At 67.0% G+C, this 27,193-nt stretch overlaps 5 protein-coding genes across 8 annotated transcripts; 3 read left to right on the top strand and 2 right to left on the bottom strand.

The window, feature by feature from the left end:
• Nucleotides 1-111: 111 nt before the first annotated feature.
• On the top strand, nucleotides 112-19,627 carry ZDHHC5 (zinc finger DHHC-type palmitoyltransferase 5). The gene is made up of 12 exons (XM_062632575.1): nucleotides 112-228; nucleotides 4,629-5,801; nucleotides 13,476-13,597; nucleotides 13,894-14,051; nucleotides 14,134-14,306; nucleotides 14,378-14,480; nucleotides 15,593-15,684; nucleotides 15,762-15,894; nucleotides 16,292-16,415; nucleotides 17,114-17,226; nucleotides 17,345-18,192; nucleotides 18,618-19,627. The coding sequence occupies exons 2-12, from the start codon at nucleotides 5,698-5,700 to the stop codon at nucleotides 18,781-18,783; spliced, it is 2,136 nt and encodes a 711-aa protein (XP_062488559.1). The 5' UTR covers nucleotides 112-228; nucleotides 4,629-5,697; the 3' UTR covers nucleotides 18,784-19,627.
• Nucleotides 19,628-20,210: 583 nt separating this feature from the next.
• MED19 (mediator complex subunit 19) lies at nucleotides 20,211-21,741 on the bottom strand. The gene is made up of 5 exons (XM_062632583.1): nucleotides 21,528-21,741; nucleotides 20,981-21,237; nucleotides 20,801-20,897; nucleotides 20,625-20,719; nucleotides 20,211-20,510 (listed from the first exon to the last, which is right to left on the bottom strand). Exons 1-5 carry the CDS (start codon nucleotides 21,724-21,726, stop codon nucleotides 20,448-20,450), a joined length of 711 nt encoding a protein of 236 aa, XP_062488567.1. The 5' UTR covers nucleotides 21,727-21,741; the 3' UTR covers nucleotides 20,211-20,447.
• A 154-nt stretch (nucleotides 21,742-21,895) lies between these two features.
• TMX2 (thioredoxin related transmembrane protein 2) lies at nucleotides 21,896-24,114 on the top strand. Of its 3 annotated transcripts, XM_062632578.1 has the most exons (8): nucleotides 21,896-22,118; nucleotides 22,381-22,441; nucleotides 22,571-22,684; nucleotides 23,035-23,111; nucleotides 23,186-23,292; nucleotides 23,388-23,453; nucleotides 23,541-23,670; nucleotides 23,780-24,114. In XM_062632578.1, the coding sequence occupies exons 1-8, from the start codon at nucleotides 21,930-21,932 to the stop codon at nucleotides 23,915-23,917; spliced, it is 882 nt and encodes a 293-aa protein (XP_062488562.1). In that variant the 5' UTR covers nucleotides 21,896-21,929; the 3' UTR covers nucleotides 23,918-24,114. The 3 variants fall into 3 exon arrangements, with proteins under 3 accessions (XP_062488562.1, XP_062488563.1, XP_062488564.1); XM_062632579.1 differs by lacking the exon at nucleotides 22,381-22,441 and having other exon boundaries at nucleotides 21,945-22,118; nucleotides 22,949-23,111; XM_062632580.1 differs by lacking the exon at nucleotides 22,381-22,441 and having other exon boundaries at nucleotides 21,994-22,118.
• A 330-nt stretch (nucleotides 24,115-24,444) lies between these two features.
• SELENOH (selenoprotein H) lies at nucleotides 24,445-25,780 on the top strand. The gene is made up of 5 exons (XM_062632560.1): nucleotides 24,445-24,522; nucleotides 24,894-25,040; nucleotides 25,109-25,254; nucleotides 25,332-25,445; nucleotides 25,517-25,780. Exons 2-4 carry the CDS (start codon nucleotides 24,895-24,897, stop codon nucleotides 25,430-25,432), a joined length of 393 nt encoding a protein of 130 aa, XP_062488544.1. The 5' UTR covers nucleotides 24,445-24,522; nucleotide 24,894; the 3' UTR covers nucleotides 25,433-25,445; nucleotides 25,517-25,780.
• On the bottom strand, nucleotides 25,774-26,988 carry BTBD18 (BTB domain containing 18). 2 transcript variants are annotated; one of them, XM_062632558.1, is made up of 2 exons: nucleotides 26,808-26,988; nucleotides 25,774-26,673 (listed from the first exon to the last, which is right to left on the bottom strand). In XM_062632558.1, exons 1-2 carry the CDS (start codon nucleotides 26,935-26,937, stop codon nucleotides 25,850-25,852), a joined length of 954 nt encoding a protein of 317 aa, XP_062488542.1. In that variant the 5' UTR covers nucleotides 26,938-26,988; the 3' UTR covers nucleotides 25,774-25,849. The 2 variants fall into 2 exon arrangements, with proteins under 2 accessions (XP_062488542.1, XP_062488543.1); XM_062632559.1 differs by having other exon boundaries at nucleotides 25,774-26,630; nucleotides 26,808-26,945.
• Between the last annotated feature and the right edge of the window lie 205 nt (nucleotides 26,989-27,193).

Genomic DNA, 27,193 nt, shown 5'->3' with positions numbered 1-27,193 from the left:
GCTGGTATCGGACCGGCCGGGGCGGCGGCAGCGCGGGGCCGGACCCGGTCACGGTCTCTCCACATGGCCCGGCCCCGCCATCCCCCCCCCGCGCACCCGCCGTCCGCGCGCAGGCGCGCCAGTGACGTCAGACGCGGCCGTGACGTCGTGCGCAGCCGCGGAGCGCGGCCGCCGTCCGTGCCCGGGAGTCCTGGTCGCGCGCTCGCGGCCTCCCCCCGCCCGCCGCCGGTGAGTCACGTGGTGCCGCGACCCCCCGCGCCCGGTGCAGCCGCGCCCTGCCCCCCTCGCGGGCCCCATCCCCGCCCCGGTCCCCGCGGCCCCGCCCCGCACCGGAGGGGCCGCAGCCCCGGCACCGGCCCGGGCCCGCCCGCGGGAGAGGGCTCAGACCCCGCTGCTCCCGGGCCGGAGCCTGCCCCTGCCCCCGCCGCGGCCGCCCCTCCCCGACCCCCGCCTCACGGCCCTTCCCGCTCCGCTCCCGCACTCCGGGCGAGGCCGCGGCCCCCTTGTGCCGGGGCGGCGGAAGCGCGGATCGACCCCCGGGAGCAGCCGGTAACCCCGCTCTGCGCGCCCCGGCGGCCGCGCTCCCGGGTTAGCCGGGCGGGGGGGGAGCGTTCGGCCGCGCCTCGCCTCGGGAGTCCCGGATCCCACAGCGCGGGGCGCGGATCCAGGCTCCCTGCGCCTGGTTTCGGTCACAGCCCCCGGCTCTCCGCCCCCCCGCCGCCCCCCCGGTCCGTGAGAATGGATCCTCTCCGGTCCGCGGTGCAGGAGCGGGCCGGGGCTGGGCGCTGCCGGTTCTTTGGGTGTCACAGGCGCTGGGCGCCTATGTCGGGGCCAGGCAGCGGCTCTGCTCCAGCTCAGTCCTTTGCCTTCTGGCCTCCTGAGGTGCGAGCTGGAGCTGGGGAGGGTGGAAACGGGGTCCTGCTTTAGAGACCCGCTGAGGCCGGTCCCAGCATCGCCGTGGTTCCATCACCGCGGTGGCGGTCCCAGGGGCGCAGGGCTGGGCTTGTTCCTGGGGAACGGGACCTTGTTCTGCCCTGCTCGCTCTGCAGAACGGGGCTAATCCCGGGTAAGCAGCGGGAGGCGGGCGGGCAGCTGCTGCCGGGCTGGGGGTGTGCACCCAGGGGTGGCAGCGCTCCACCTGTGCCTGCAGGACGATGCTGGGTCCCTGTGACCCGGTCCCACCCTCCCCGCAGAGCAGGAGCGTGGTGCCCGGTGCTGAGCACGCTCCTCCTGGCTTAAACACAGCAAAGTGCCACCAGATCACCCCTCTGGGGCAGGGTCTGCTTTGCCTCTGTCCAGAGGCAGAACCCCCCTCTGGCTCCTCACGTCTGGGTCCTATGGCCACAGGGATCCCCCTGCAGCAGAGTGGGGCTGGATGGAGCCGTTTTCATCCCTGGTATCAGACAGGCTTGGGGGCCAGTGGGGGCCGGAGGATTTGAGAACACTGCTGTGCTCTCTGCTGGGTTTTAGTGTGCAACCTGGGTGTGGGTGGGAGCTCGTTGTGCCACGACAGTGGAAACAGAGAGAGAACAGGGGTCCCCTCATCGGCAGCCCTGTTCTGGGGCTCAGCCCCCCCTGCAACCGGCTCCTCCCCTCGTTCCAGAGTGGCAACAGGTAGAGCACATCCTGCCCAGGGGTGATCCAGCATCTGCCCTAGTGAAACCAGAGCAGGAACAGGTAGAGCACATCCTGCCCCTGTGTGATCCTGGATCTGCCCCAGTGAAACCAGAGCAGGAGCAGGTAGAGCACATCCTGCCCCTGTGTGATCCTGGATCTGCCCCAGTGAAACCAGAGCAGGAGCAGGTAGAGCACATCCTGCCCCTGTGTGATCCTGGATCTGCCCCAGTGAAACCAGAGTGGGAACAGGTAGAGCACATCCTGCCTCTGAGTGCTCCTGGATCTGCTTCAGTGAAACCAGAGTGGGAACAGGTGGAGCACATCTTGCCCCTGAGTGCTCCTGGATCTGCCCTGTCTGGGAGGTGCCTCGCGGGGCAGGACCTGTTCGTGCTGGGCAGGGTTCCGGAGCTGCCTCCTCCCCGTGCCCTGCCCCGGGCGGTGGTGGCAGCGTGCTCCGGGGGAGGCCGGCGATGGGATGGGTGTGAAGCCTCTCTGGGGGCAGGAGCGTGGGGAGGAGGCCCCAGCAGCGGGTGCGGTGAGGACGGCAGTGCTGGGAGCTGGTTCCACGCGTTCGCCCAGCCCGGCCGGGCTCCGGGTCCTGGTGCCTGGGGCCGAGCCTCGCAGTGCTCGGGTGGGTTGGGAGGTGTCGAGGGGAGCGGGGCGGGAAGGGCCGCAGGAGGGAGGGAGCATCAAGTGCTGGAAGGAGAGGGAGCTGGAGTGGGACCTCACAGGGCCTCAACCAGAGCAGAGGAGACGGGCGGGAAGAGGTGGGCGGCAGCAGCGTTCCTACCTGCAGCCATCCCCAGCGAAGGAATCCGTAATTTCCTCTCCAGAAATGGAGAGGGGAGATGGGAGCAGCCCTTGGTGCGAGTGCAGGGAAACCCTCGGGATGGGGCAGCGCTCTGGGGGTGGCTGAGAGGAGCTGGGAAGATGCTTTGAAAAGGGGGTGCTAGGATTGGAAAACCCGGTGGAATTCTCGAGGGAGAGCAAAGAGGGAGTCACCGGTGGCACAGGGCTTGCCTGGGGCAGGGAGGAGCGGGGCTGAGCCGAGGGCAGGTCTGGAGGGGCTGGGAAGGAGGAGTCGTGGGACTGGAAGCAGCAAAGCCAGAGGAGTTGGGGGCAGGAGCGGAGCCGCGTGTGCCCCAGGGATGTGGGATGAGCTGAGGGTGCCTCCAGCAGGGAGCCTGTGAGTGCCCTTGTGGATGGGGACAGTGACAGAGAGAGGAGGGGTTTGAGGCGGGCAGGGGCTTGGAGGGGCCGGTGGCTGCGGCTTGTCTGGGGCTGCAGGAGGGGACAGATCCGGGGGGCTCGGGGGGTTGTGTTGTTGCTCTTGCACACCGGGGTGGGCATGGGGCAGCCGTGGTGAGGAGCTCCATGTCCAAGGAGAAGAGACAAATGCTGAGCCCATGGCAGGGGTCTGGGCACACTGCCCCATCCCTGGCAGTGTTCAAGGCCAGGTTGGACACTGGCGCTTGGAGCAAGCTGCTCCAGTGGAAGGGGTCCCTGCCCGTGGCAGGGGTTGGAGCTGGATGGGCTTTAAGGTCTCCCCAGCACAAACCAGGCTGGGATTCTGTGATCTCTGGAGGAGGGATGTCCCAGGGAAACTCCTCCAGCTTGGCAGTACCTGTTTGAGTTCGAGGTGTGGCTGTTTCATGGTGAAGCCTGTCGGAGGGCAGGGTGCTCTCGCAGCAGAGCAGCACTTTGCTCCTGCTAAAGCCATTAGCAGTGATCTCATCCCCAAACTTCCGAGTAACCGGCCCCTGGAATCACGGCGCTGGCTCCGGCCTCCAGCACTTCCCTGCGGGGCGGCAGCACAGCTTTGTCCCCAGCTCCTGTGTGTTTGTGCTGGGCTCTGACCCCAGCCCAGTGCTGTGTGTGGGGCAGAGCTGCTGCTTCTGCCGGGGCCAGCACCGGCTCTCTCTGCTGTCACACGTGGGGGGTGCCGGAGCCTCCCCGGCCCATCGGCACAGGGGCAGGGAGGCGTGGGGTGAGCTGAGGGCCGGGCTCAGCCCTCCCAGGAGAGAGCTCCCGGAGGCAGGGCCGCGGTGGGAGCGGCTTCGTTATTCAGCCTGTGTCAGGCGCCCTGTTCTGAGCCCGAACCGATCCCTGTAAGGTGTCCGTGTCGTTAAATGTGCCTTTAATCCGGGGCCACAGCCCTCGGCCCTCACGAGCGTTTGGTCAGCAGGAGGTGTTCTCCTGTGCACCCCGAGAGAAGGGCTGAGAGGCAGAGGAGGAGAGGACTGGAAGGAGGAAGCACAGGGGTGTTCAGTGCGAGGGGAGGCAGCAGCGTGGGGAAGGGGTCCCAACTCTCCAAACCCCTCCTGTGCTGTGGGACCCGTGTCTGTCCCGTCCCCGGGCTGCGCTCGGCTCCCGGTGTCCGGTGCCTCCCGCTCCCATCTCCAGAGGGTTCGGTTTGCTGGAATTCTGGGGTGTTCCCTCCTGCATCCTCATGAGCAGCCGAGGGTGGCACCTTCCCACCGGCACCCTCAAACAGTTGGGGCTGTGCAGTGAGAGGCCAGCGCTGCCTCATCCGGAGCCACGAGGGCTTCCTCTGGCCCAGGGACCCGAGGTTTTTCCATGGGCCCCTCCCATGTCCTGCCCCCCGGGGAAGGAGACGGAGCTCCCGGCTGTCCCCCGCGCTCCTGAGCCCCTTGGCCCCAGGGGCTGGGCGTTCTCCAGCGTTGGACTCAGCTGTGGCTGCAGGAAGGTGTTGGGCAAGAGGCTGTGGTGTCCTGGGCTGGGCTGGGTGCTGGAGCTTTGGGGCTGGGAAGGGCTGGGCCAGGCTCGGGGCTGATCACAGCCACCACGGCCGCTGCTCTGGCTCTGCCCATGCAGGATGGGGCCGCGGTGCCGGGGCCAGGCTTGGGGCTGACGGGTGCCCGCCCACGGGCTTCGATCCTGCACCTTGCACTGTGTGCCTGCTTCGTGCCCAGGGCAGCTCCTGCTCTCTGGTGAGCAGTGTGACCTGCTCTGTCTCTGCTCTGGCTAACCGGGCTCTGTCTCTGTTCCAGGTGAGCTGTGCTGCCGGATGTCGAGGTTGAGTGATTTTATGTTGGGTTTTTAGAAGACGAATGGATTAATGAAGAATTTTAGTGAAGGAAGGGGAGGAAAACATGGAGCGGTTTGGAACAAACTGAGACCTACGCAGGCCATGGGTGAGACAGACCCATCCAACACCATTCTCCCCATCGGCTGTCTTTTGGGGCCGTGAAAGCTCTCTGCAGACCTCCTGCTGACCTGCCCCGTGCTGCTTGGAAATGGTGCCTGCAGAAAGGATTTCATGAGGTTCCTGTGGATCCCCGAGCACCAAGCGGCCGCTGAGCCCACGGAGAGGCCTGGGGGGTCCGGAGGCAGGAGCGAGTAGGAGGAGGACAGAGCGCGGGCTCCGTGTCACGGCCCCCCTCGCCAGGGCAGGATTTAGAGCTCAGCCTCGCGCCAGCTGCTCCTGGCTCCACGGCCAAGGCACAAAGAAGGAAAATTAAACGTGCACGGCGGGGGGACCAGGGAGAGCCCCCGGGAGCGCTGTGGAGGGGGCAGCCGGGACCCCCCCGCGCCGCCGCGGCTCAACGCGGATTAAAAAGGAGAAGTGGCTTCCTTGGGGCTCGGCTGCTCCGCACGGAGCTTCCCGGGACTTGCTCCTGCCCAGCGCCACTGCTGGGAGCTGCTCCTCGGCCCCGAGCACTGGAGGAGCCCCTTCCCCGTGGAGCCTGGCTGCTGCCCAGGGCACTGAGGACCTGCTCTTCCCAGGCTGCTGCTGGAGCGAGGGACGCTCCTGAGGACTCGGTTCCTGCCCCAGCGACTGCTCTAACCCCACATCCAGGGCTCCGGCCCCACATTTTGATGGTTTTACCCCCCCTGCGCTGTGCCCGTGAGCGCCCGCAGGGCAGAGCCTAGCGCCGGCTCCTGCCCAGCCTCGTGCCCTGGGACCACCGGGGGTGTCCGGGCTGCTCCGGCCGCGCTCCGCTGGGAGCACGCGGGGGCTGGGGGCCGGTCTGCCCCGTCCCCCTGCCCTTCTCGCCTGGCGCTGACCCGCGGGGCCTGGGCTATGCTGCGGGGCGGACCCCCCACCACAGCTCCACCATGCCAGCAGCTTCTGGAAAGAGATTCAAACCCAGCAAGTACGTCCCGGTCTCGGCTGCTGCCATCTTCCTAGTGGGAGCCACCACCCTCTTCTTTGCCTTCACGTGAGTCCCATGGCTCTGCCTGGGAGCGGGGAGGGCGAGGGCAGATCTGGGGCTGGAGCAGCTGCTGTGCTCCGGACGCTGGAGGGTGGGTGATGAAGCAGTCCTCCAGCCCATGGAGCGGTTCAGCCATGGCTGGGCCCGTGTCCCTTGGCTTTCCGGTGGGGTGAGGCAGAGGAAGCGGCGCATGGTGGATCCAGCTCCTTTGGCTCCAGCTCCTGGCAGCTGCTCCCATGCAGTGCTGGGCAGTGCTGTGCAGTGCTGGGCTGTGCAGTGCTGGGCTGTGCAGGGCTGGGCTATGCAGGGCTGGGCTGTGCAGGGCTGGGCTGTGCAGGGCTGGGCTGTTCTGTGCTGGGCTGTGCAGTGCAGTGCTGGGTGTTGTACAGCGCAGGGCTCAATGGTAGCTCTCGCGCATGAGCCAGGCTGGGGATTAGTCCATGACCTGCAGGTGGAAGCGGCAGCGATGCTTCTCCCTCTGGAGCCCAGGGCTCTGCAGGGCTGGGGCGGGCTCCCTGTTATTTATAGAGTTTCGTAATTGCTGTGTGAGCCACAAATGGAAGCTGAAGCAGAAGTTCTGTGACCCCTGCGTGGCCCTCACTGCTGCCAGCCTGGCCCCAGGGAAGCGGGGGTCTGAGGGCCATCGCTGGGGCCTTGGGTCCAGGGTGTGAAATGGTTCCGGTTGCTGAAGCGGGCTGGACTGTGCCATAGGGATTTCCCTGGGCAGGGAATGGGCTCAGGCTGCTGCTCACGTTAACACTTTCCCTTCCTGGGTGACCAATGGCTTGGTGACACCAATAGGGACACTGGGAGCTGGGTCTGGGGTCGCGGCAGGGGGAGGTGGCAGAGCTGTGCTGGGGCTGAGCCGCAGTGCTGTGCAGGAATGCCGGAGGACAGCAGAAGGGACTGGCTACTGACCCTGCAGCATGGTCCTGGGGTCGGGTCGGGTCTGAGGGGGTGTCGTGGGGGCCAGCACTTTGGTCTGGGGATCAGAGGTGTTTCTGTGCTCACACCTTGGAGGTGGCTGTGTGTGAAGGGGTTGTTGGGCACTCGGGAGGTCTGGGGTGCAGCAGCTCCAGCTCCAGGCTAGGGAGGAGGAGGCAGAGGAGCCTCTTGAGCTCCCTCCAGCAGGTCCCTGCCCTTGCCTCTGCTGTGCCTCTTGAGCATCCCTCATCTCCCCATGCCTCCCTCATCTCCCCATGCCTCATCATCTCCCCATGCCTCATCATCTCCCCATGCCTCATCGTCTCCCCGTGCCTCCATCGTCTCCCCATGCCTCATCGTCTCCCCATGCCTCCCTCATCTCCCCATGCCTCCCTCATCTCCCCATGCCTCATCATCTCCCCATGCCTCCATCATCTCCCCATGCCTCCATCATCTCCCCATGCCTCATCATCTCCCCATGCCTCATCATCTCCCCATGCCTCATCATCTCCCCATGCCTCATCATCTCCCCATGCCTTCATCATCTCCCCATCCCTCATCATCTCCTCATGCCTCCATCGTCTCCTCATGCCTCCATCGTCTCCTCATGCCTCCATCGTCTCCCCATGCCTCATCATCTCCCCATGCTCCATCATCTCCCCATGCCTCATCATCTCCCCATCCCCCATCTCCCCATGCCTCCATCATGTCCCCATGCCTCATCATCTCTCCATCCCTCATCATCTCCCCATGCCTCCATCATCTCCCCATTCCTCATCATCTCCCCATCCCCCATCTCCCCATGCCTCCATCATCTCCACATGCCTCCATCATCTCCCCATGCCTCATCTCCCCATGCCTCCATCACTTCCCCACCCCTCATCCCCCCATGCCTCCATCATCTCCCCAGGCCTCCATCATCTCCCCAGGCCTCCATCATCTCCCCAGGCCTCCATCATCTCCCCATGCCTCTGTCATCTCCCCATGCCTCCATCATCTGCCGTCCTTCCTGTCCCAGCACTGCAGAGCGGTGGCCGCAGCCCCCATGGCTGCTGGGGGTGCCTGGGGCTGCCGGGCAGCAGGAAGGTCACCGGCTCCAGCGCCTGGCAACAACCGGGCAATAAAGGAGTAATCTGAGGCCTGAAGGACGGAGCGGAGTGGGGCCGAGTCCCCTGTGGGGCGGGGGCAGCTGCTGGTGTCGCTCAGAGCAGAGCCCCACGAGCCCTGGTGCTGCCAGCTCCAGCCTCGGCTTCCGCTGCCCCGGGAGCACAGGGGGGGCCTGGCTCTGTGCTGTGCTTGGGGGGCACAGCGGGGCAGCCCCTGCCGGGCTGGGGGCCGCTGCAGCAGCTCAGCACGAGGCGCTGCTGGGATCAGGTGTGTTGGAGCAGCAGCAGTGGGCAGGGGCTCTGCAGTCGCAGGTCAGTGGATGTGGTTTAACCTGCTTCAAGCCAGCGCGTCAGGGCCTCGAGCAGAGCAGCCGAGCGCCCGCACCCCGGTTACTCGGCCGGGAGGGAATTGTGCTGCTTCTGGGTTACAGTTCCCTTGGGCAGTTCCTGATGGATGAAGGGCCGTGGGGAGCCAGTGAGGTGTTCTGGGGGTCACTGGGCCCCTTCCCTCCCAGGCAAGCAGCCTGTGCTGCCGTGCCCCTGCAGCGCTTGCCGTGTGCCGAGCTGGGGCTCACTCCCAGCATCACACCCAGCTCGAGCTCTGGGAAGTGGGATGGGAGCTGTGCTCTGGGACACGTCCCGTGGGCCTCGTCATGAGCAGAGCAGCTGGGGCGCAGTGCAGTCCTCCACAGGCCCCACTTGTGTTACCTGCAGTGTGCCTGCCTTTGGCCCATCCCCATGGCCCAGGCTCCGTGCGTCTGAGCCGGGAACTCCCTGGAATTGATGCGTTCATTTGGGATGGCTGCAGCAAGGTGAGGCTGAGGCACTGGAGGGAGCAGGCAACAGGAGAGAGGATGTGGAGAGAGCCCAGAGGAGGCCATGGACCCGCTCTGGAGCCAGGCTCAGAGAGCTGGGCTGGGTCAGCCTGGAGAAGAGAAGGCTCCTGAAGGGGAGACCTGAGAGCAGCTCCCGTGCCTAAAGGGGCTGCAGGAAACCTGGAGAGGGGCTTGGGACAAGGGCCTGTAGGGACAGGCCAAGGGGAATGGCTTGAACCTGCCTGAGGGGAGACTGAGCTGAGCTCTTAGGGAGAAGCTCTTCCCTGTGAGGGTGCTGAGGCGCTGGCACAGGGTGCCCAGAGAAGCTGTGGCTGCCCCATCCCTGGCAGTGCTCAAGGCCAGGTTGGACACAGGGGCTTGGAGCAAGCTGCTCCAGTGGAAGGGGTTGGGATTGGAGCTGGAGGAGCTTTAAGGTCCCTTCCACCCAAACTGCTCCAGGACTCCATGCCCTGCCCTCCCTGGGGGTCTCTGACTCGCTGGGGTCTCAGACAGGGGCTGCTCTAGGACTGAAATTGTCCTTTGGGGTCAGTTTGTCCATTTCTCTATCTCCCCCCGGCCTGTCCTTGTCCCTGCTCCTTGTGCGCTCAGAGCTCAGCCTCTCCTTCCCTCTGGAAGCAGGGAACACCTCCAAGCAGCTCCCTCAGCTGCCCTTTTCCTTCCGTCTGCCTCCACTCTTGCTTGTGGCTACGCTCATGGCTTTGGGACTGTGTCAGCGCCTGCACTCGGGTGAATCTGCCCATAAAGCAATGAGCCCGACTTTCCCTCCTGTCCCTGCCCTGGGCAGGCGGCAAGGGACCATCTCCTGTCTGGGAGGGCAGCTCCAGCTCCACAGGAGGAGAGGACGGGGATGGAGCCAGGTCCTGGGGACAGGCGCAGCAGCCCCTGCAGTGGTGGTGCCTCTGGTATCTGGTGGCAGGAAGGGGTCCCTGGGGGGCAGCAGGACCCTGGCACCCAGGGCCCGTCCAGGGTCCAGCCGTGACTCAGGGTGCCGGAGGCTCCCTGGGTTCTCTGATGTGGTGCCAGGGACGAGGCTGTTGGGCGCTGCTGCTATGGGCGTGAGGAGCGGCCGTGGAGCAGCCTCCCTCCTGCTCCTGCTCTGCGGAGCCCGAGCCCGTGCTCCTGATGCTGCAGCAGCGCCCGCAGCCCCTGCCCCTGTCTGGGAACGGGAAAGGCAGGAGTGCGTCAGTGCCGCTGCTGATGGGATCCCTCAGGAGCATCTGGGGGTGCCGGTATTGTTGGGTGCCAGTGGTGAGGTCTCAGTAACATTGGGTTGTTGGGGTCCTGCTTCCCTCCCGTGCGTGGTGGGGCCCCTGGCTCTGCTTGTGACAGGGGAGTGCTCCAGGTGAGGCCACCCTCATGAGCTGCACGTCCCGGGGGACAGTTGGGCTTGCAGCAGCCCATCGGGCCCTAGCTCAGCACACAGCCGGCGTGTTCAGGGCCAGGCTGGCTCCATGCAGAGCAGCCGGTGAGACCTGATGGGCCAGGGGCTGTGAGGTGGCCCCGAGGCGCCGGCTCCCCAGCAGGTCTCAGTTCTGAAGGGCGATGTTGAACCTCATCACCTCCGGTCTGGCAGGTTGGCTCAGGAGGAACCGGGGCCCTGCTTCAGGGCTTGGAGGCTGGGACTGGTGGATGTGCTGCAGAGAGCCCCCTGCTCCATCTGCAGCTGAACACAGCCCCGGAGCAGGGCTGAGCTGGCAGGTACTGTGTCCCTTAACTGTGTCCTGTGTAAGGCTCTGGCACTGCCCCATGCAGGGCTCTGGCACTGCCCCGTGCGGGGAGCCTGGCACTGACCCATGCGGGGAGCCTGGCACTGCCCATGCAGGGCTCTGGCACTGCCCCGTGTGGGGAGCCTGGCACTGCCCCATGCGGGGAGCCTGGCACTGCCCGTGCAGGGCTCTGGCACTGCCCCGTGTGGGGAGCCTGGCACTGCCCCATGCGGGGAGCCTGGCACTGCCCATGCAGGGCTCTGGCACTGCCCCATGCGGGGAGCCTGGCACTGCCCCATGCGGGGAGCCTGGCACTGCCCGTGCAGGGCTCTGGCACTGCCCCATGCGGGGAGCCTGGCACTGCCCCATGCGGGGAGCCTGGCACTGCCCGTGCAGGGCTCTGGCACTGCCCTATGCACAGACGCTGGTATTCGGTCTCCCTGGCTCCCCTCCATCCTGTTCTGGCAAAGGCTTGGGCTGGAGTTTCCCCATCTCGAGACAGGAGCTCCTTGTGGGTTATTTCTGGAAGGACGCTTCCTGCCCCTGGGGCTCTCTGAGCCCCTGCCCCAGTTCTTGCCCCAGAGTCTCCCCTGGCACCGTCAGCTCATCTGCGGAACAGGGAGTGGAGCAGGGAGGCTCCTCTGGAGCTGGGTGCTTGGCTCTGCCCTGCCTCGGGGCGCAGGGACGCTGTGAGTGGCCACCTCCCCTTTAGCACTGTGTGTGTTCCGTTCCCAGGGCATCAGAGCAGAGGTGCCCCTCCAAAAGGGCTGTGGTGCCATGAGGTTGGAGAGGAGCCCTGCTGGGTCAGGACAGCAGCAGTGATGGAGAGAGATGGGGCTATAGAGTCCCTGGATGTCCCTACAGGCCCTTGTCCCAAGCCCCTCTCCAGGTTCCCTGCAGCCCCTTTAGGCACTGGAGCTGCTCTCAGGCCTCCCCTTCAGGAGCCTTCTCTCCTCCAGGCTGCCCCAGTCCAGCTCTCTCAGCCTGGCTCCAGAGCAGAGCTGCTCCAGCCCTTGCAGCAGCTCCGTGGCCTCCTCTGGCCTCGCTCCACATCCCTCTGGTGCTGCTGCCCCAGGGCTGGACCAGGACTGCAGCGAGGGGATCCCCGAGCTCCTGCTCACGCTCTGGGGTGAGCCCCGCACGCAAGGGTTCTGCCAGGGCTGAGGTGGGTGCCGGGGCAGCAGCTCGGTGCTGGCGGCTGGGACGAGCCCTGTTCCTGGGAAGTGATGGGGAAGCGGCTCCCATGGCAGTGCCGGGCCGGGTGGGCTTGCTGTGGTCAGCGCCTGCTTCCCTTGCTCAGCGCTTTGCAATGTCCTGTGCATCCTGTCCCGCTCCAGTGCAGCTCCCGAGGGGCTCGGGGCACAGGCTGGAGATGGCTCCGCCTTGCCAGCCCATCCCAGCTCACTGCGGGACCCGCGGTGGGAGATGCAGGGCAGGTTGTGATGGAGCCGCTCCAGCCCCAGGGCGAGCCCTCCCAGACCTGTCCCACACGGGCAGAGGTGCCCCAGGAGGTGCCCAGCGGCGCGCTGGGGGCTCCTCAGCACAGGGGCAGCGGGGATGGGTGCAGGAGAGGGCTGGGGGTGGCGGTTGGAGGCAGGGCAGCAGCAGCAGCAGCAGCAGCAGCAGCAGCCTTGTGCCGGGTGGCAGCGGGGCCGGGGCCGGCTGCGTTCTGCTGAGTCCAGAGGTTTCTCCTCCGTCCCCGCTCGGGCCCTGCCTTGGCCTTGGTGGGCAGGGCCCGGTGCTGGGTGCAGGGATGGGCCGGGGCATGGAGCTATGCCTGGGTGCACCTCGTGCTTCTCACCCTGCTCTGCTGCCAGGGCGGTGCCGGGGGGGGGAGCCCTGCCCCTGCTGCTGGCCCTGGTGCAGGGGGTGAGCGCTGCTCCCCCTGCCCGGCCCTGTCTCACCTCCTGCTTGACCCTTGCCCAGAGGCAGCCCTTAGCCCAGCACCGTCCCCGTCCCCTCATGCGTGGGAGCGAACCCCTCTACCCTCGGTCATTGCCCTGCCAGCCCTGGACTGGGCTGAACTGGGGCAGAGCCCTGGAACAAGGGTTCATTCCCAGCTCGAGCCTTACCGGCACTGCTGGAGCAAGGGCCGGGGCTGTCCCAGTGGTGGGACCGGTCCCGTGATGGTGATGGGATCTGTCCCCAGCCTGGCCGCTGTTGCTGGAGGAGGGGCCGGGGCCAGCGCCTGCCCCTTCACCTCTGCGTGCCGGGGCTGGGGGATGGCAGCGCGGGCACCATCTGTCACCCCCGCGCCGCCACGCTCGGCTCCCGCTGCCTGTGCCGGGACAGCTGCTGCCCCAGATCTGCGGGATTAGGCCCAAAGCAGCTTAGGGCATTACGGCAGCGATCCCCTCACTGCTCGCGGGGCCGCGGCTGCGGTGCACGGGGTGAGCGGGGGCTTCGCTGCCTGGAGATTGAGCAGAGCCCTTCCCACAGCCCCAGTGCGCTCCCCAGGGCTGGGCTGAGCTGGGTCAGGGGGGCCTGGGTGCAGCTGTGGCTTAGGAGTGAAGGGCACTAGGTGAGAGCAGAGTTCACAGAATCCCAGCCTGGTTTGGGGTGGAAGGGACCTCAAAGCTCCTCCAGCTCCAACCGCTCCCATGGGCAGGGACCCCTTCCACTGGAGCAGCTTGCTCCAAGCCCCTGTGTCCAACCTGGCGTTGAGCACTGCCAGGGATGGGGCAGCCACAGCTTCTCTGGGCACCCTGTGCCAGCGCCTCAGCACCCTCACAGGGAAGAGCTTCTCCCTAAGAGCTCAGCTCAGTCTCCCGTCTGGCAGGGTAAAGCCATTCCCCTTGGCCTGTCCCTGCAGGCCCTTGTCCCAAGCCCCTCTCCGGGTTTCCTGCACCCCCTTTAGGCACGGGAGCTGCTCTCAGGTCTCCCCTTAAGGAGCTTTCTCTCTCAAGTTGATGGCAGTTGATTGCAAGGAACCTCTACAGGTGCCTACCTGGGTGGGAGCCTGGAAACATGGACCAGGAGAGGGGAACAGGGATTTCCTGGCCATGGTGGGAATGGCTCACATGGATGGCTGTGGGGCCTAGAGGGTGGTGATGTGGGGAGTGCTCCATGCAACAGGGCGTGGGTGTCTCACTGCTTCTGTGCCCGCAGATGCCCAGGGCTCAGCCTCAACGTGTCCCCAGTCATTCCCGTCTACAATGCTGTCGTCTTCCTCTTTGTGCTGGCCAACTTCAGCATGGCCACCTTCATGGACCCTGGCATATTCCCGCGAGGTGAGTCTGGCTCTGCTGGGGCAGTGCCTCAGGCGGAGCTGCTTCCTGCCCTCCCTCCGAGGGAAGGACATTCCCTGACCCCAAAGGGCTCGAGGGAAGGCCTCCGTGCCCTGCCACGTGGTGACGCTGGGGTCAGCACCAGCCTGTAGGACTTGGGTGGAAGCAGTGGAAAAGCTGGCATCGGGTGCCTGGGGCTCAGGGGGTGTCATGGCTGCGGGAGCTGGGGAGCCACCACCTCTGGTTGTGTTCGGGGGTCCCTGTGCCCTGACGCGTGGCTGCGCTGCCGCTCCCCTCAGCTGAGGAGGACGAGGACAAGGAGGACGACTTCCGTGCCCCGCTCTACAAGACGGTGGAGATCAAGGGCATCCAGGTGCGCATGAAGTGGTGCGCGACCTGCCGCTTCTACCGCCCACCACGCTGCTCCCACTGCAGCGTCTGCGACAACTGCGTGGAGGTGAGGAGCCGTCGGGCGCTGCCGCGGGCTCTGCCGGCGCCTGGAGCTGAGCCCTCACCTCCTCCTCATGCTCCCACCACAGGAGTTCGACCATCACTGCCCCTGGGTCAACAACTGCATCGGGCGGCGCAATTACCGCTACTTCTTCCTGTTCCTGCTGTCGCTCACCACGCACATCATGGGCGTGTTTGGCTTCGGGCTGCTCTACGTGCTCTACCAGGTGGAGGAGCTCTCCGGTGTGCGCATGGCCGTCACGTATCCTTTGTGGGCTGGGGGGGGGGGCGGGGGTGCGGTGCTGCGGCTCTTCCTTAGCTGCCTGCGCACAGGATGGTGGTGATGTGCGTGGCCGGACTCTTCTTCATTCCTGTCGCTGGCCTGACCGGCTTCCACGTGGTGCTCGTGGCAAGGGGCCGCACCACCAACGAGCAGGTACAGCTGTGGGGGGGCTGCAGGGGTTGGGATTAGGTTGTTCCTCGGTTGCGCTGCGCTCTGCTCCCGGGTTACGCTGCGCTCTGCTCCCGGGTTACGCTGCGCTCTGCTCCCGGGTTACGCTGCGCTCTGCTCCCGGGTTACGCTGCGCTCTGCTCCCCGGTTACGCTGCGCTCTGCTCCCCGGTTACGCTGCGCTCTGCTCCCCGGTTACGCTGCGCTCTGCTCCCCGGTTACGCTGCGCTCTGCTCCCCGGTTACGCTGCGCTCTGTTCCCGGGTTACGCTGCGCTCTGCTCCCGGGTTACGCTGCGCTCTGCTCCCGGGTTACGCTGCGCTCTGCTCCCCGGTTACGCTGCGCTCTGCTCCCGGGTTACGCTGCGCTCTGCTCCCCGGTTACGCTGCGCTCTGCTCCCCGGTTACGCTGCGCTCTGTTCCCGGGTTACGCTGCGCTCTGCTCCCGGGTTACGCTGCGCTCTGCTCCCCGGTTACGCTGCGCTCTGCTCCCGGGTTACGCTGCGCTCTGCTCCCGGGTTACGCTGCGCTCTGCTCCCGGGTTACGCTGCGCTCTGCTCCCGGGTTACGCTGCGCTCTGCTCCCGGGTTACGCTGCGCTCTGCTCCCCGGTTACGCTGCGCTCTGCTCCCGGGTTACGCTGCGCTCTGCTCCCGGGTTACGCTGCGCTCTGCTCCCCGGTTACGCTGCGCTCTGCTCCCGGGTTACGCTGCGCTCTGCTCCCCGGTTACGCTGCGCTCTGCTCCCCGGTTACGCTGCGCTCTGCTCCCGGGTTACGCTGCGCTCTGCTCCCCGGTTACGCTGCGCTCTGCTCCCGGGTTACGCTGCGCTCTGCTCCCCGGTTACGCTGCGCTCTGCTCCCCGGTTACGCTGCGCTCTGCTCCCCGGTTACGCTGCGCTCTGCTCCCCGGTTACGCTGCGCTCTGCTCCCCGGTTACGCTGCGCTCTGCTCCTTGGTTACGCTGCAGTCTGTTCCTCGGTTACACTGCTCTCTTATCCTTGGTTACACTACCTCCACTCCTCGGTTACACTAAACTCTGCTCCTCGGTTACACTGCTCTCTTATCCTTGGTTACACTGCGCTCTGCTCCTCACCCTGTAGGTTACGGGCAAGTTCCGTGGTGGTGTCAACCCCTTCACCAACGGTTGCTGTAAGAATGTGAGCCGGGTCCTCTGCAGCTCCCCAGCCCCCAGGTGAGCCCGGCCCTGCCCCAGCCCTGCTCCATCCCTGCCTTAGCCCTGCCCTCACCTTCCTCCTGCCCCCTTCCCAGGTACCTTGGGCGGCTGAGGGCCGAGCAGACAGTGCTGGTGAGACCCCCCTTCCTGCGCCCCGGGGTGTCAGACGGTCAGATCACGGTCAAGATCATGGACAATGGTATCCAGTCAGAGCTGAAGAGGACGAAGGTGAGGAGGGTGGGGAACAGCACTCCCTGCGCTGGGGCCCTCTGCGGAGCCCAGGGGTGCGAGTCTGCATCCGTGAGTAAAGAACCGAGTGAGCCTTGTCACGTCCCCGTCCTCCTCCGTGTTGTCCTGGTCTGTGTCCCCATGGGACAGAAGCTGTGTCCCACCCATGCGGCAGCAGCCACATGAGGCTTTGCCCCCTCCATTGCCCTTCCCCACCCTGTTCCCCCCAGCAGTGTTCTCTGGTGGTTCCGCTCAGCACTTGCAGCACTCGAGGCACCTCCAAGCGCCAGTGGCAGCGGGAGCCCCCGTAGCGCTGCTGCCCACTCACTCCCTGTCTGCAAGGGGAGGGCTGAGGCCTCGGCCCCCCCCTGACCCCCTCTGCGCTTTGTCTCTGCAGTCCAAAGGAAGCCTGGAGGTGACCGAGAGCCAGTCTGCTGACGCCGAGCCGCCACCCCCCCCTAAGCCAGACCTCAGCCGCTACACGGGCCTGAGGACACACTTAACCCTGGCCACCACCGAGGGTAAGGAAGGTGTCAGAGTCCTGGGCAGCCCCTGAGAGAGAGCCCACGGCTGCACCAGGCAGAGCAGGAGCCAGGGCCGTAGGTGGACCAGGCTGCAGGGCAGCCCCGACGCGCCGCCGCACTGTGGGCAGGACGTGCCCGTGCCCCTGCGGGGCGATGCTGGATGTGGCCCCTCATGCCTGGAGAAGCCACGGGATGCGAGCGGCCGCAGCAGTGCCGTGCGGGAGCATCGCTGGGATGGAGGAGGCACAGGAGGGTCAGGCCTGGCTTGGTGGCAGAGCGCGTGTGGCAGCCTGAGACTCGCTGTGACCACTGCTGCTGCTGCGAGGGCTTGGCGAGAGGTGGGATGTTGAGGGCAGAGCTCGGGAGCGGCTGCTTCCTGCAGCTCTCCCTGTCCCCATCTGGCCCCGCTGCCTGGAGAACGGCTGTGGCCAATGGGGCAACAGGCCCAGGCACCCATGGGGCCCAGAGGTCACCCGGCCCGGGAAGGTGCCAGCCCCAAACCCCTTGTTATGGGGACACATTCTCCATCCCACTCCGTTCCTCTTGCCCCATTGCCCCTCTCCTCCTGCCCATCCCTTCTCTGCTTCCACCCCTGGTCTGTGTGCCCCAGGCTCAGAGCCGGTTCTTGGGGAGGGCTGGGAGGCCCCCCACGTGTTCCCTGTGAGTCTGAGCATCCTCCTCTTGCTCTCCTGCAGACAGCAGCTTGCTAGGCAAGGACAGCCCCCCGACCCCCACCATGTACAAGTACCGGCCCGGCTATAGCAGCAGCAGCAGCTCAGCAGCCTTGCCCCACTCCACCAGTGCCAAGGTAAGGGGAGACCCGGCCCCTGGGGCTGCCACCACGCTCCAGGTTGGGGGGCTTGGGGTGGGCACCGGCAGCTCCGCAGGGGCCCCTGTGTGGTGATGGCTGCGTCTGTGTCCTGCAGCTGAGCCGAGTGAACAGCCTGAAGGAGCCCAACTCCATTGGCGAGAGCGGCCACAAGCCCAGCTACCGCTCGGAGCCCAGCCTGGAGCCCGAGAGCTTCCGCTCGCCTACCTTCAGCAAGAGCTTCCACTTCGACCCCCTCTCCAGCGGCTCCCGCTCCTCCAGCCTCAAGTCAGCGCAGGGCACGGGCTTCGAACTGGGCCACCTCCAGTCCATCCGCTCCGAGGGCACCACCTCCACCTCCTACAAGAGCCTGGTGAACCAGACGCGCAACGGCAGCCTCTCGTACGACAGCCTCCTCACGCCCTCTGACAGCCCTGACTTCGAGTCAGTGCAGGCGGGCCCGGAGCCGGAGGCACCGGTGGGATACACATCGCCCTTCCTGTCAGCTCGCATCGCGCAGCAGCGAGAGACCGACCTGCACGGCCGCTTCGGCGGCACCGCGCCGCCCCGCGAGCCCTCGCCCGTGCGCTATGACAATCTGTCCCGCCACATCGTGGCCTCCATCCAGGAGCGGGAGAAGCTGCTGCAGCAGCCGCCGGCCACGGGCCGGGAGGACGACACGGGGCCAGTGGCCGCCGGGGTGCAGTCGCCGCTGCGCTCCAGCAGCTCCTTGGACGATTCCAAGCGCTCGCCCCTGGGCAAGAACCCGCTCCCCCGCCCGGCCCTGCCGCGCTTCGGCAAGCCCGAGCCCCCCGGCGCGCTGCGGGCGCGCTCCCTGGGCTCCCCCGAGCAGCCCCGAGCCCCCCACCTCGGCAAGTCCGTGTCCTACAGCAGCCAAAAACCAGCCCCTCAGGCCGGCGTCCCCGAGGCGGAGGAGGTGGCTTTGCAGCCCCTGCTGCCACCCAAGTGAGTACCGAGCCGTGCACACAGCGCTCAGCGGGACCCTTGCCCTGGGGGGGAGCTGGGGACCACTGCATCTTCCCCCTTTCCCCTGCCTGGGTTGTGTCCCCCTCCCTGCCTGGCGTGGCCCCTCCCACTGCATCAGCACTCGGGCAGTGACGAGCCCCTCATGGGGAGCGATGCCGCACGCAATGGAGGGGAATCTTCCTCCTCCTCCAGAACAGAGCTTGTGCCCCCCTGGGACCTCCCCCCAGCCTCCTGGGGAGCTGGAGACATGCTGGGGGGCTGGAGGTGCTGGGGGAGGGCTGTGGCTGCGCTGGGTTCTGGGGCCCCCCCATTGGTGCACACGCTTGTCCTTACCCCCACCCCATCCCGTGGTGCCCGCTCCCTCCTCCTCCTCCTCACCCTGTGTCCTCCATCCTCCCCCACAGGGACGAGGTGCAGATGCGAGGAGCCCACAGCAAATCCAACGGGCAGCCAAAGAGCCTGGGCCCGGTGCCTGCGGGCGCGGGGCCGGTGCCGCTCAGCAGCCCCACGCGTGGAGGTGTCAAGAAGGTCTCTGGTGTGGGGGGCACCACCTATGAGATCTCGGTGTGAGCTGGCACTGCTCAGCCCGTCCTGCGGGCACTGGGGCTCGTCCCGCACCTGGACGCTGTGGGCACCGGGGGCACCGGCTCCGCTGCTCCTCCCACCCCCGCCGGGGCTCGTGCAATGGCCTCACGCCGCGGGAACGGAGTTTTTAAAGCAGAACACTTTTTTTTATGATTATTGTTACGGATTCTATTTTTTTTCTCTTTCTGAGTTTCGGGGTGTGTGTACATAGAAATATCTATATCTATAAATATAAATATTCAAAAAAGAAGCAGAAATTATATTATCTTACCCAGAGAGAGGAAGAAACAACCCGTTCCCTGTGCAGGGCCAGGGCTCCGGCCCCAGAGCAGGGATGTGGGGCTGCTTCCGCCTCCTGTGCCGATGCTGGAGCTGCAGGGCTGCGGACACTCGGACATGCTCCTCCCCGGCTCTTCGCCTGTGAAGCGCCAGCCCCGGGGCTGTGAGGAGGAGGAAGGGTCGAGGGGCAGTCCCGGCCCCAGTGCACGGACAGGGGCTGGTGCAGCTGCAAACCCCACTGCAGCTCCTGCTCTGTGTGCCCAGGTTTGTGTGGCCGGGGCGGTCTGTGCCGTGGGGCTGGCGGGACTCTCGCTGTCACATGCGGGTTTGTGACCGCTAGGTGCATCCCTGAAGCAATATTTCCTCATCACATGCCAAAACCCACCCGCAGCCAAGGAGCCCGCGCTCCCCCCGCGCCGAGGCCACGCACTTGAGGCACTACGGGACTCCTCGCCGCAATACCTGCCCCGTGGCCGCGCGGGGCCAGGCCATTGGTTTTTATTGATTACCCATTTTAAAAACGAGGAATAAAAGGCTATTTAATGACGCAGCTGAGTGTGTGATTTGTTCAGCGTTCCTCGAGGGGCCCGTCCAGTGGGATCTCAGCATTCCCCCCCCCATCGCTGTGCAGGGCCCGCGTGGAGCTGAGCCCTGCTCCTCCTCGGGCTTTTTATGGGCAGACCCCCCCCCCCCGAAGGTGAGTGTTCCCAACGTGAGGGGGGCGGCTCTGGGGAAGGTGTCACAGGAGCAGGTGAGGTTCAGGGTCCTGCACAGGGCGTTGGGGACAGGAGAACCTTGGCATCGCTGTGTGGCTGCTGCTGGAGCTCCCACTGCCCACGGCAGCAGCATCGGCTGCTCCACCAGTGGCTGCTTCCACACGGGGTCACTCCTGCCCTGGGCAGCAAGGGGCAGCGGGCACAGAGCCCCTTGGTGCAGAGCGGCCACCAAAGCCAACGTAGGAGCCCCCCTTGCTCCTGCCTCAGCAGGATACGGGCTCAGAGCTGGAGCAGGGGCTCAGCCAGGATCCTTGTGCTGGGGCAGTGCCGATCCCATGCGGCCCCTGGGCTCCTCGGTCTCGGCTCCTCGCCCCGCACTGACAGCCGAGGGTTGCAGCAGCCACGGCCACCAGCCCCTCAGAGCAGACACTTTAATTAAAAGGTGACTAAAAAAGAGAGGCCCCGATGCCCTGGGTTCTTTGGGTATAAAAGGCCGAGGCCGCAGCCCCGGCACCAGCAGAGTCCGTGTCCCCTGGTCCCGCAGACTGGGGCTGTCCTCTCTGCCAGGGGGGTCAGGCCACCCCGAGCGCTGCGGGAGGGATGAGTCCTCCCAGCTCAGCTGGGGCCCTTCCTGGCAGCCAGGGCTCCGTGGCCTCACCGCAAGCTTCCGCTGGCCTGGGAGCTGCCCACGCCCGGGTGCTCCGGGCTGTGCCGGTTCTGCAGAGGAAGGACAGACAGGGTCCGGTGAGGCCTCCCACTCCACAGCAGTGCCCCAGGGAACGGCCCCTGCGACGGCCACAGGGGGACCCTGCCCCAGCTTCCCCCCCCCACCTTCTTTTTCTTCTTCTCTTTCTTCTTCCTCTTCCGCTCAGGGTCCTCCTCTTTTTTCTTCTTCTTCTTCTTGTGGTCGGAGTCTGAGGGGGTTTCTGGAGGAACAAGATGGGGGTGAGCGGGCGCCCCTGGGCTGACGCAATGGGGAAGGGGTGGCTGTGCCCGCAGCCCCATACCTGGGGGGACGGGATCCTGCGTGCGGCTTTGCTTGTGCTTGTGCTTGTTCTTCTTCTTGGGTGGCTGGATGTGCATGAGCCGGCACTGCTCGGGCAGCTGCGGGACAGACGGGGCGGGTTAGGCCGGGCCGGGCCCCTCCGGCCCCAGCAGCCGCCCCCGGCTCCGGGCCCCACGCTCACCGGGCCGGCGTGGAGGCGGAACCCCGTGAGCATGGTGCTGGTGAGGGGGGTAAAGGAGCTGCCGCAGATCGGGGGCTTCTCGATGAGGGAGCGGAGGCTGCTGTTGTCGTGCGAGCCGGGCAGGTCGATCATGCCGGGCAGGTCGGGTAGGAAGTTGCTGAGCTTCTCTTTCACCTTCTTGCCGCAGAACTTGTTGTAGGCGTGCTCCAGGTTGTAGTGCGTGATCAGGTTCGTGCTACCCGTCAGCTCCGTCGTGCCTGCGCCGGCGCCGCAGAAGAGGATGGGGAAGGTGCTGCCCCCGCCCCCCCCCGGCCCCGCTCCCCCCGCCCGGCCCCGGGATCGCGGCCCCCGCAAGGCCCCACTTCCCCACCCGGGCAGAACCGCTTGGCCCCGCCCCCTTCACGGCGATTGGTCCGTTTGCACCTCCTCGTCCACCACCCTGTCCCTCATTGGCCCGTCGCTCAGCCAGTCACCGCCGCACCCTCGTCCCGCCCCGCCGATTGGCCCAGCGCGGCGCCCGCCCCCGGCCCGCTGTCCCGCCCCGCACCTGGCAGCTCCCGCAGCAGGTAGAAGGGGCCGGCGGCGGCCTTGCGGGCCGCGTCCTCGCCCGGCGGCGGCGCAGCGGCAGCGGGGGGCGGCGCGGCCCCGGCGCCAGGCGCTTTGGCCGGCCCGAAGCCCAGCGCGGCGGCGGCGGCGGCAGCGGGCGGCGGCTCGGCCCCGCCGAACAGCGCCGAGAAGTTCTCCATGTTCCCGGCGTGCCCCGCGCGGGGCCGCTCCGCCTCCCCGCGATTGGCCGAGCTCCGCTCAGGCCCCGCCCACCGCCCCGGTTGCTAAGAGACACTCAGTCCGAGCCCTTTGATTGGTCGCTCCTCTCTTCCTTCCTCATTGGCATGCCGGCGTCCGGCTAGCGCGGCGGCGCGGCTCGCCATTGGCAGTGGCGCCGGGCAAGATGGCGGTGCTGGCGCCGGTGCTGGCGCTGCTGTCGGCCGTGCCCGCGCTGTGCCGCTGGCTCGCCCGCCCGTACTACCCGCTGTCCGCGCTGCTCGCCGCCGCCTTCCTGCTCGTGCGCAAGGTGCCGCCGCTCTGCCGCGGGCTGCCCTCACAGCGCGAGGATGGGAACCCCTGCGACTTCGACTGGGTGAGGCGGCGCGGCCCGGCCCGCTGGCGGGGGGCGAGCAGCCCCATAGGGATGCCCCGGCGCTGGTTGGGGGGGAGCGGTGCCCGTCGGTGCAGGGGCACCCCCGGCTCCGGGAGAGGCAGGGAGCGGGCAGCCCTGCGGGGCCTCGTCTCTGTGCCTTGCGGGGCAGGAGCTCCGCTGCGGCTGCGGGCGGCCACTCCCGGGCTCTGCTGCTGCAGAGGCCCAAGGGCGCCTCCCGCTCACGGCGTCTCTCCCATCCCAGCGCGAGGTGGAGATCCTCATGTTCCTCAGCGCCATCGTCATGATGAAGAACCGACGCTCCAGTGAGCCGGGGCCTGTGCGGGGGGGGAGGCTGGTTGGGTTCTGGAGGACCACATCTGATCCCCACTCCCAAACTCCCCAGCTCCTGGTGGGATCTGGCCCCATCGTCTGTTCCTCTCTCCCTTTCCCAGTCACGGTGGAGCAGCACATTGGGAACATTTTCATGTTCAGCAAGGTAGCAAACGCCATCCTCTTCTTCCGCCTCGACATCCGGATGGGTCTGCTCTACCTCACACTCTGCATCGGTGAGACCTGCCGGGGGGGGGGTCCATAGTATGGGGGCAGCAGTTGTGCCCCCAGGTCCTCAGCACCCACTGTTCCTGCTTGTCCTCCACACCACCCTGCTGGAAGGGCTGGAGCGAGCTCTTGCTGCGGGGCTGGCTTGTGCCTTTCAATGTAGGGGAAGGCTGCAGGTGTCAGGAGCCCCGTGGACAAGGGGGGCCTCAGGAAGCACCTTGATAGGGAAGGGAAGTACCTGACCCACAGCTTGCTCTGCCTTGGCTCCCCAGGCTGCTCTGGGGAGGGAGGAACCTCATCCCAAACCCTGCCTGGCCCTTCCAGGCACTGCGGGGGGCTCAGGGCTCTGTCGTTGCAGTGTTCCTGATGACCTGCAAGCCCCCGCTCTACATGGGCCCCGAGTACATCAAGTATTTCAGTGACAAGACCATAGATGTGAGTATCCCCTCCCCATGGTGCAGGGGCCTCTGCCTGCCCCTTCCACACTGAGTACTGTGTCCCTGTGGTAGGAGGAGCTGGACCGGGACAAGCGGGTGACCTGGATCGTCGAGTTCTTTGCCAACTGGTCCAGCGAGTGCCAGTCATTCGCCCCCATCTTTGCCGACCTCTCTCTTAAGTGCGTGGGGCCTGTGTGGCCCCAACGAGTGGTGGGGCCAGGGCTATTGTGACACTCACAGGGCACTCACAGCCGCGTGTCCCAATCCTCCCTAGGTACAACTGCTCGGGGCTGCACTTTGGGAAGGTGGATGTCGGCCGGTACACGGACGTCAGCACCAGGTATGGGTGGCAGGGCAAGTGCTGGGGCAGAGTCCCTGGGAGCCCCCCACCTGCCTGAGGGTCACTGTTGGCCTCTCCCTGCCACAGGTACAAGGTCAGCACCTCGCCCCTCACCAAGCAGCTGCCCACCCTCATCCTCTTCCAGGGTGGGACAGAGACCATGCGCCGGCCTCAGATAGACAAGAAGGGCCGGGCCGTGTCCTGGACCTTCTCTGAGGTGGGTGGGATGTGCCTCAGGCTCTCACCTCTGGGACAGGATGGGGCTTGGCCACCCTTGAGGGGGGCAGGGAGGTCCTGGGGGTGCCAGCGCTGCCTCTCGGCCACAGGAGAATGTGATCCGGGAGTTCAACCTCAATGAGCTCTACCAGAAGGCCAAGAAGCAGGCGAAGCCGCGGGAGGAGGAGCCCCCCGGGGGGCAGGCACCCACAAGGCACCCCGATGGTGAGGCCAAAAAAGACAAGTAGAGGCTGCACTGTGCTGTCACCCATCGCCTCCTCATGTCACCCTGGTGGCACCAGCCCCGGCGCTGGGCCTGCCGGCCCTCGCCGCGCAGGGAGCTCCCGGGTGGGCCCGGGGCGAGCAGAGCCCAGCAGCGGGGCCGCGGGACAGACCCTGACGGGGAACGCGCATCTCATCGCTGACAATAAACGGTTCGTCCCGGTGCCCGTGTCCGTGCCCGGGGGGCGGGGCTTGCCGCGGGGGCGGGGGCCGCCGCTAGCACGTCGCGCTCTGATTGGTCGGCGCTTGCGGCGCAGGCTGCACCGCAGGAGGGGGAGCGGCGGGAGCGCGGACGGAACCACTGAGCCTGCGCGGAGGGAGGGAGGTAGGGCACCGAGGTTTCGGTAAGAGCGAGCGGCTCCTGCGGGACGTGAGCGGGGGGGGGGGGGGGTGGTCCGAGGCCCGGTTCCCATTTCCCGATTCCCAGACCCGCGGGGCGCCGTTCGGCCCCGTCCGCCCCTTCCCGCTACCCCCCCCCCCCCCCCCCCCCCCCCCCCGAGGGGGCTCGGCCGAGTGGCGCAGGCCGGCGCGGTGCCCGCGGTCCCGGCACGTGGTCAGCGCGGCGCGGCAGGTAGGAGGCGGCGGGGCCGCTGCGGGTAGCCGGGACCCCCTTCTGCCCACGGGACTTTTTCCCACTCCCCCCCCGGTCCCGGGTCCTCTCCCGCCCACACCTACCCTGTTCTCGCGGCGGCAGCCCCGGGGCCCTCCTTCCCTCCCGCTCCCCCAAAGTGGGGTCCTTGCCCCCCCCCCCTTCTCACCCTCACACAGGGGCGGGTTACCGGGGATCCCCTCTCTGCCTCCCGTGTTAGGGTCCCGGTGGGGATCCCCCTCTACCCCAGTGGTAGGTCCCTGCCCCCCCACCTCCCGCACCTCCCGTGGAAGGCTCCTCGGGACCCCGGGTACCCCCCGTTGCCCGGCCACATGGCGCCGCGCTTTCCCTAGGATGGCTCCCCGCGGGAGGAAGCGCGGGGCCCAGCAGCCGGCGGCGGCCGAGGCACCGGAGCAAGCGGATGCCCCGCGAAAGCGGGGGCGCGGCCAGGGCGAGGGCAGCCCGGGGGGCACCGGTCCCCGCGTCGTCATCGAGCACTGGTGAGCCGGGCCGCGGGGGAGGGTACGTGGGTGCCCTCCCGGGTTCTGACCCCCGTGTCCCCCCCTAGCAAGAGCTGACGTGTGTTCGGGCGCAACGCGGCGGCGGTGAGCGCTGCCCTGCGCGGGGCCGTGGCACACCTCGCCGTGGACATCAACCCCCGGCAGCCGCGGAGAAACAGCTTCGAGGTGTCCCTGGTGAAGGAGGACGGCAGCAGTGAGTGCCGGGAACAGGAAGGCTGCGCGGGGGGGGGGCGGTCCCGGCACCCCTGACCTGTCCCCTCGTTCCCCCAGCTGTGGAGCTGTGGAGTGGCATTGGGAAGGGGCCTCCCCGCAAGCTGAAGTTCCCCCAACCGGAGGACGTGGTGGAAGCCCTGAAAAGCAGCTTAGCATAAAGATGGCGGCTGGGTGAGTGACCACAGGGACAGGACAGCACAGGGATGGCAACGAGGATCACACACAGCTCCCTCTCCCCGCAGCCAAGCTGGGACCAGTACCCGCGGCAGAGCGTCCATGAAGAGGCGAGACCAAGTGGGGGGCAACTGCCAGCCCCAGTCCTGTCTCTGATGCTGCAGCTCTGCCGTGAGCAGCCACTGCTGGACCCCCCGGCTTCCCCCGCATCCCCCTGCCTACCCCCTTTTCTCCCCTGCATCCCTCTTTTTCCCCCTGTATCCCGCTTTGTCTTCCTGCATCCCTCTTTTCCCCTTCTCATTCCCCAATAAAGCCCCACAGCTGCTCTGCCAGCTCTGATGCTTTATTTCAGTACCACAAAGCCAGGGGTGAGGGCAGCAGCAGGGGCAGAGCTGTCCTCCCTAGGTGAGAACATCCACCTCCTCATCAGACTCGGACGAGGGGCAGGGCCAGATGCAGACAGTGCCTGGGGGCAGGCACAGCTCCAGCGTCCCCACATCCACCTCTTCCTCCTCAGGGTCACCCATGGGGTTCTCCAGTGGCACCAGCCTGCAGCCCTGCTGGGGTGCAGCGCACCCCTGGCACTGCTTCTTCCAGGATGCCCGTGTGCAGCGCCTGTCCGCCTGCCCCACTGCACCCGCACCCAGGGTGGGCTGGGGGGCCATCACCCCCCCATCGCCCGTGGCCATGGTGCTGGGGGGCTGCCTCTCCTGCACCACCTCCCAGCACCCCCCACTCTTCACCTTCCGCAGTTTCACCCGCTGCACGGGGCTGCGGTGCATGGGCTCTGGAGAGTGCAGGGGGGGTGTATCAGCACTCTCTTGTGGGGAGACACAGGTGCTCCCATAGGGATTATCTGTACCACCGGGCGCAGCGCTACTGCCTGCAACCGGCAGGGAGCAGTGCCGGGTGGAGCGCAGGCAGGAGCGGTTGAGCTGCCGCTGGGGTCCCGGCCTCACCAGGCGTCCCCCCTGGAGCTGCAGCGACTCGAGCTCGGTGACCTGGAGGCGGCGTGCGGCCGCCAACACCTCTTGCACCTCCTCCCATGTGGCGTCCAGCTCGGCGGTGTAGAGGAAGCGCACCAGCTTGCGCAGCGCCCTGATCTTCAGCCCCCCCAGCTCCAGCACCACCCTGCCGCCCCGGGGAGGCAGCTCCCGGCCCAGCTGCTCCATGAAGAAGGGGCTGCAGACGGAGAGGACGCAGCAATGGGCCACCACTGCCTCGCCTGTGAAGGAACAGCGGCTGTCACTGCCTTGCAGCCCACCCTGCTCTCCCTGATCCTCCTGGGGGGGTTCCCAGGACCCTGCCGGCAGTACCCCAATGACCACGGTGCCTCCATGGGCCGCGCTGTCCGCTCACCTTCAGCCTGCAGGACCACGTCACAGAAGACATCGGCGCGCTGCTGCTGCTGGTGGAGCTGCTGGAAGGCCGTGCGGAGCAGGCGGGTGCTGCGGTAGAGCAGCCTCGGGGCAGCTGACGGAGAGCCCATGGGTGCCCTGCGGGGATGGGCACAGGGATCAGCACCCGTCTCCCCTGCTGGGACCTGCAGCGGGGTGCGGGAGCGGGGCGCGGGACCCGGTGCACCACGCGCAGTGCCCCCCCTCGGCCGCCAGAGGGCGCCGGACGCGCCCAGTTTGGGGTCAGGCCGGGAGGGTTTGGAGCCCGGAACCAGGCTCCGGCCTGAGGCGCGGCCGCAGGACCCAGGAACCCCCCAGCTCGCGCCGGGAGGGCGCCTCCCGCCGCGT

This window comes from Pezoporus occidentalis, unplaced genomic scaffold (assembly GCF_034315485.1).
Source record: "Pezoporus occidentalis ecotype Australia unplaced genomic scaffold, CSIRO_AGI_Poc_V1 ctg390, whole genome shotgun sequence".
In the NCBI taxonomy this organism is placed as follows: Eukaryota; Metazoa; Chordata; class Aves; order Psittaciformes; family Psittacidae; genus Pezoporus; species Pezoporus occidentalis.
Note: the sequence above shows the minus strand (reverse complement) of the source record. Positions and strands in the feature narration are given on the sequence as shown.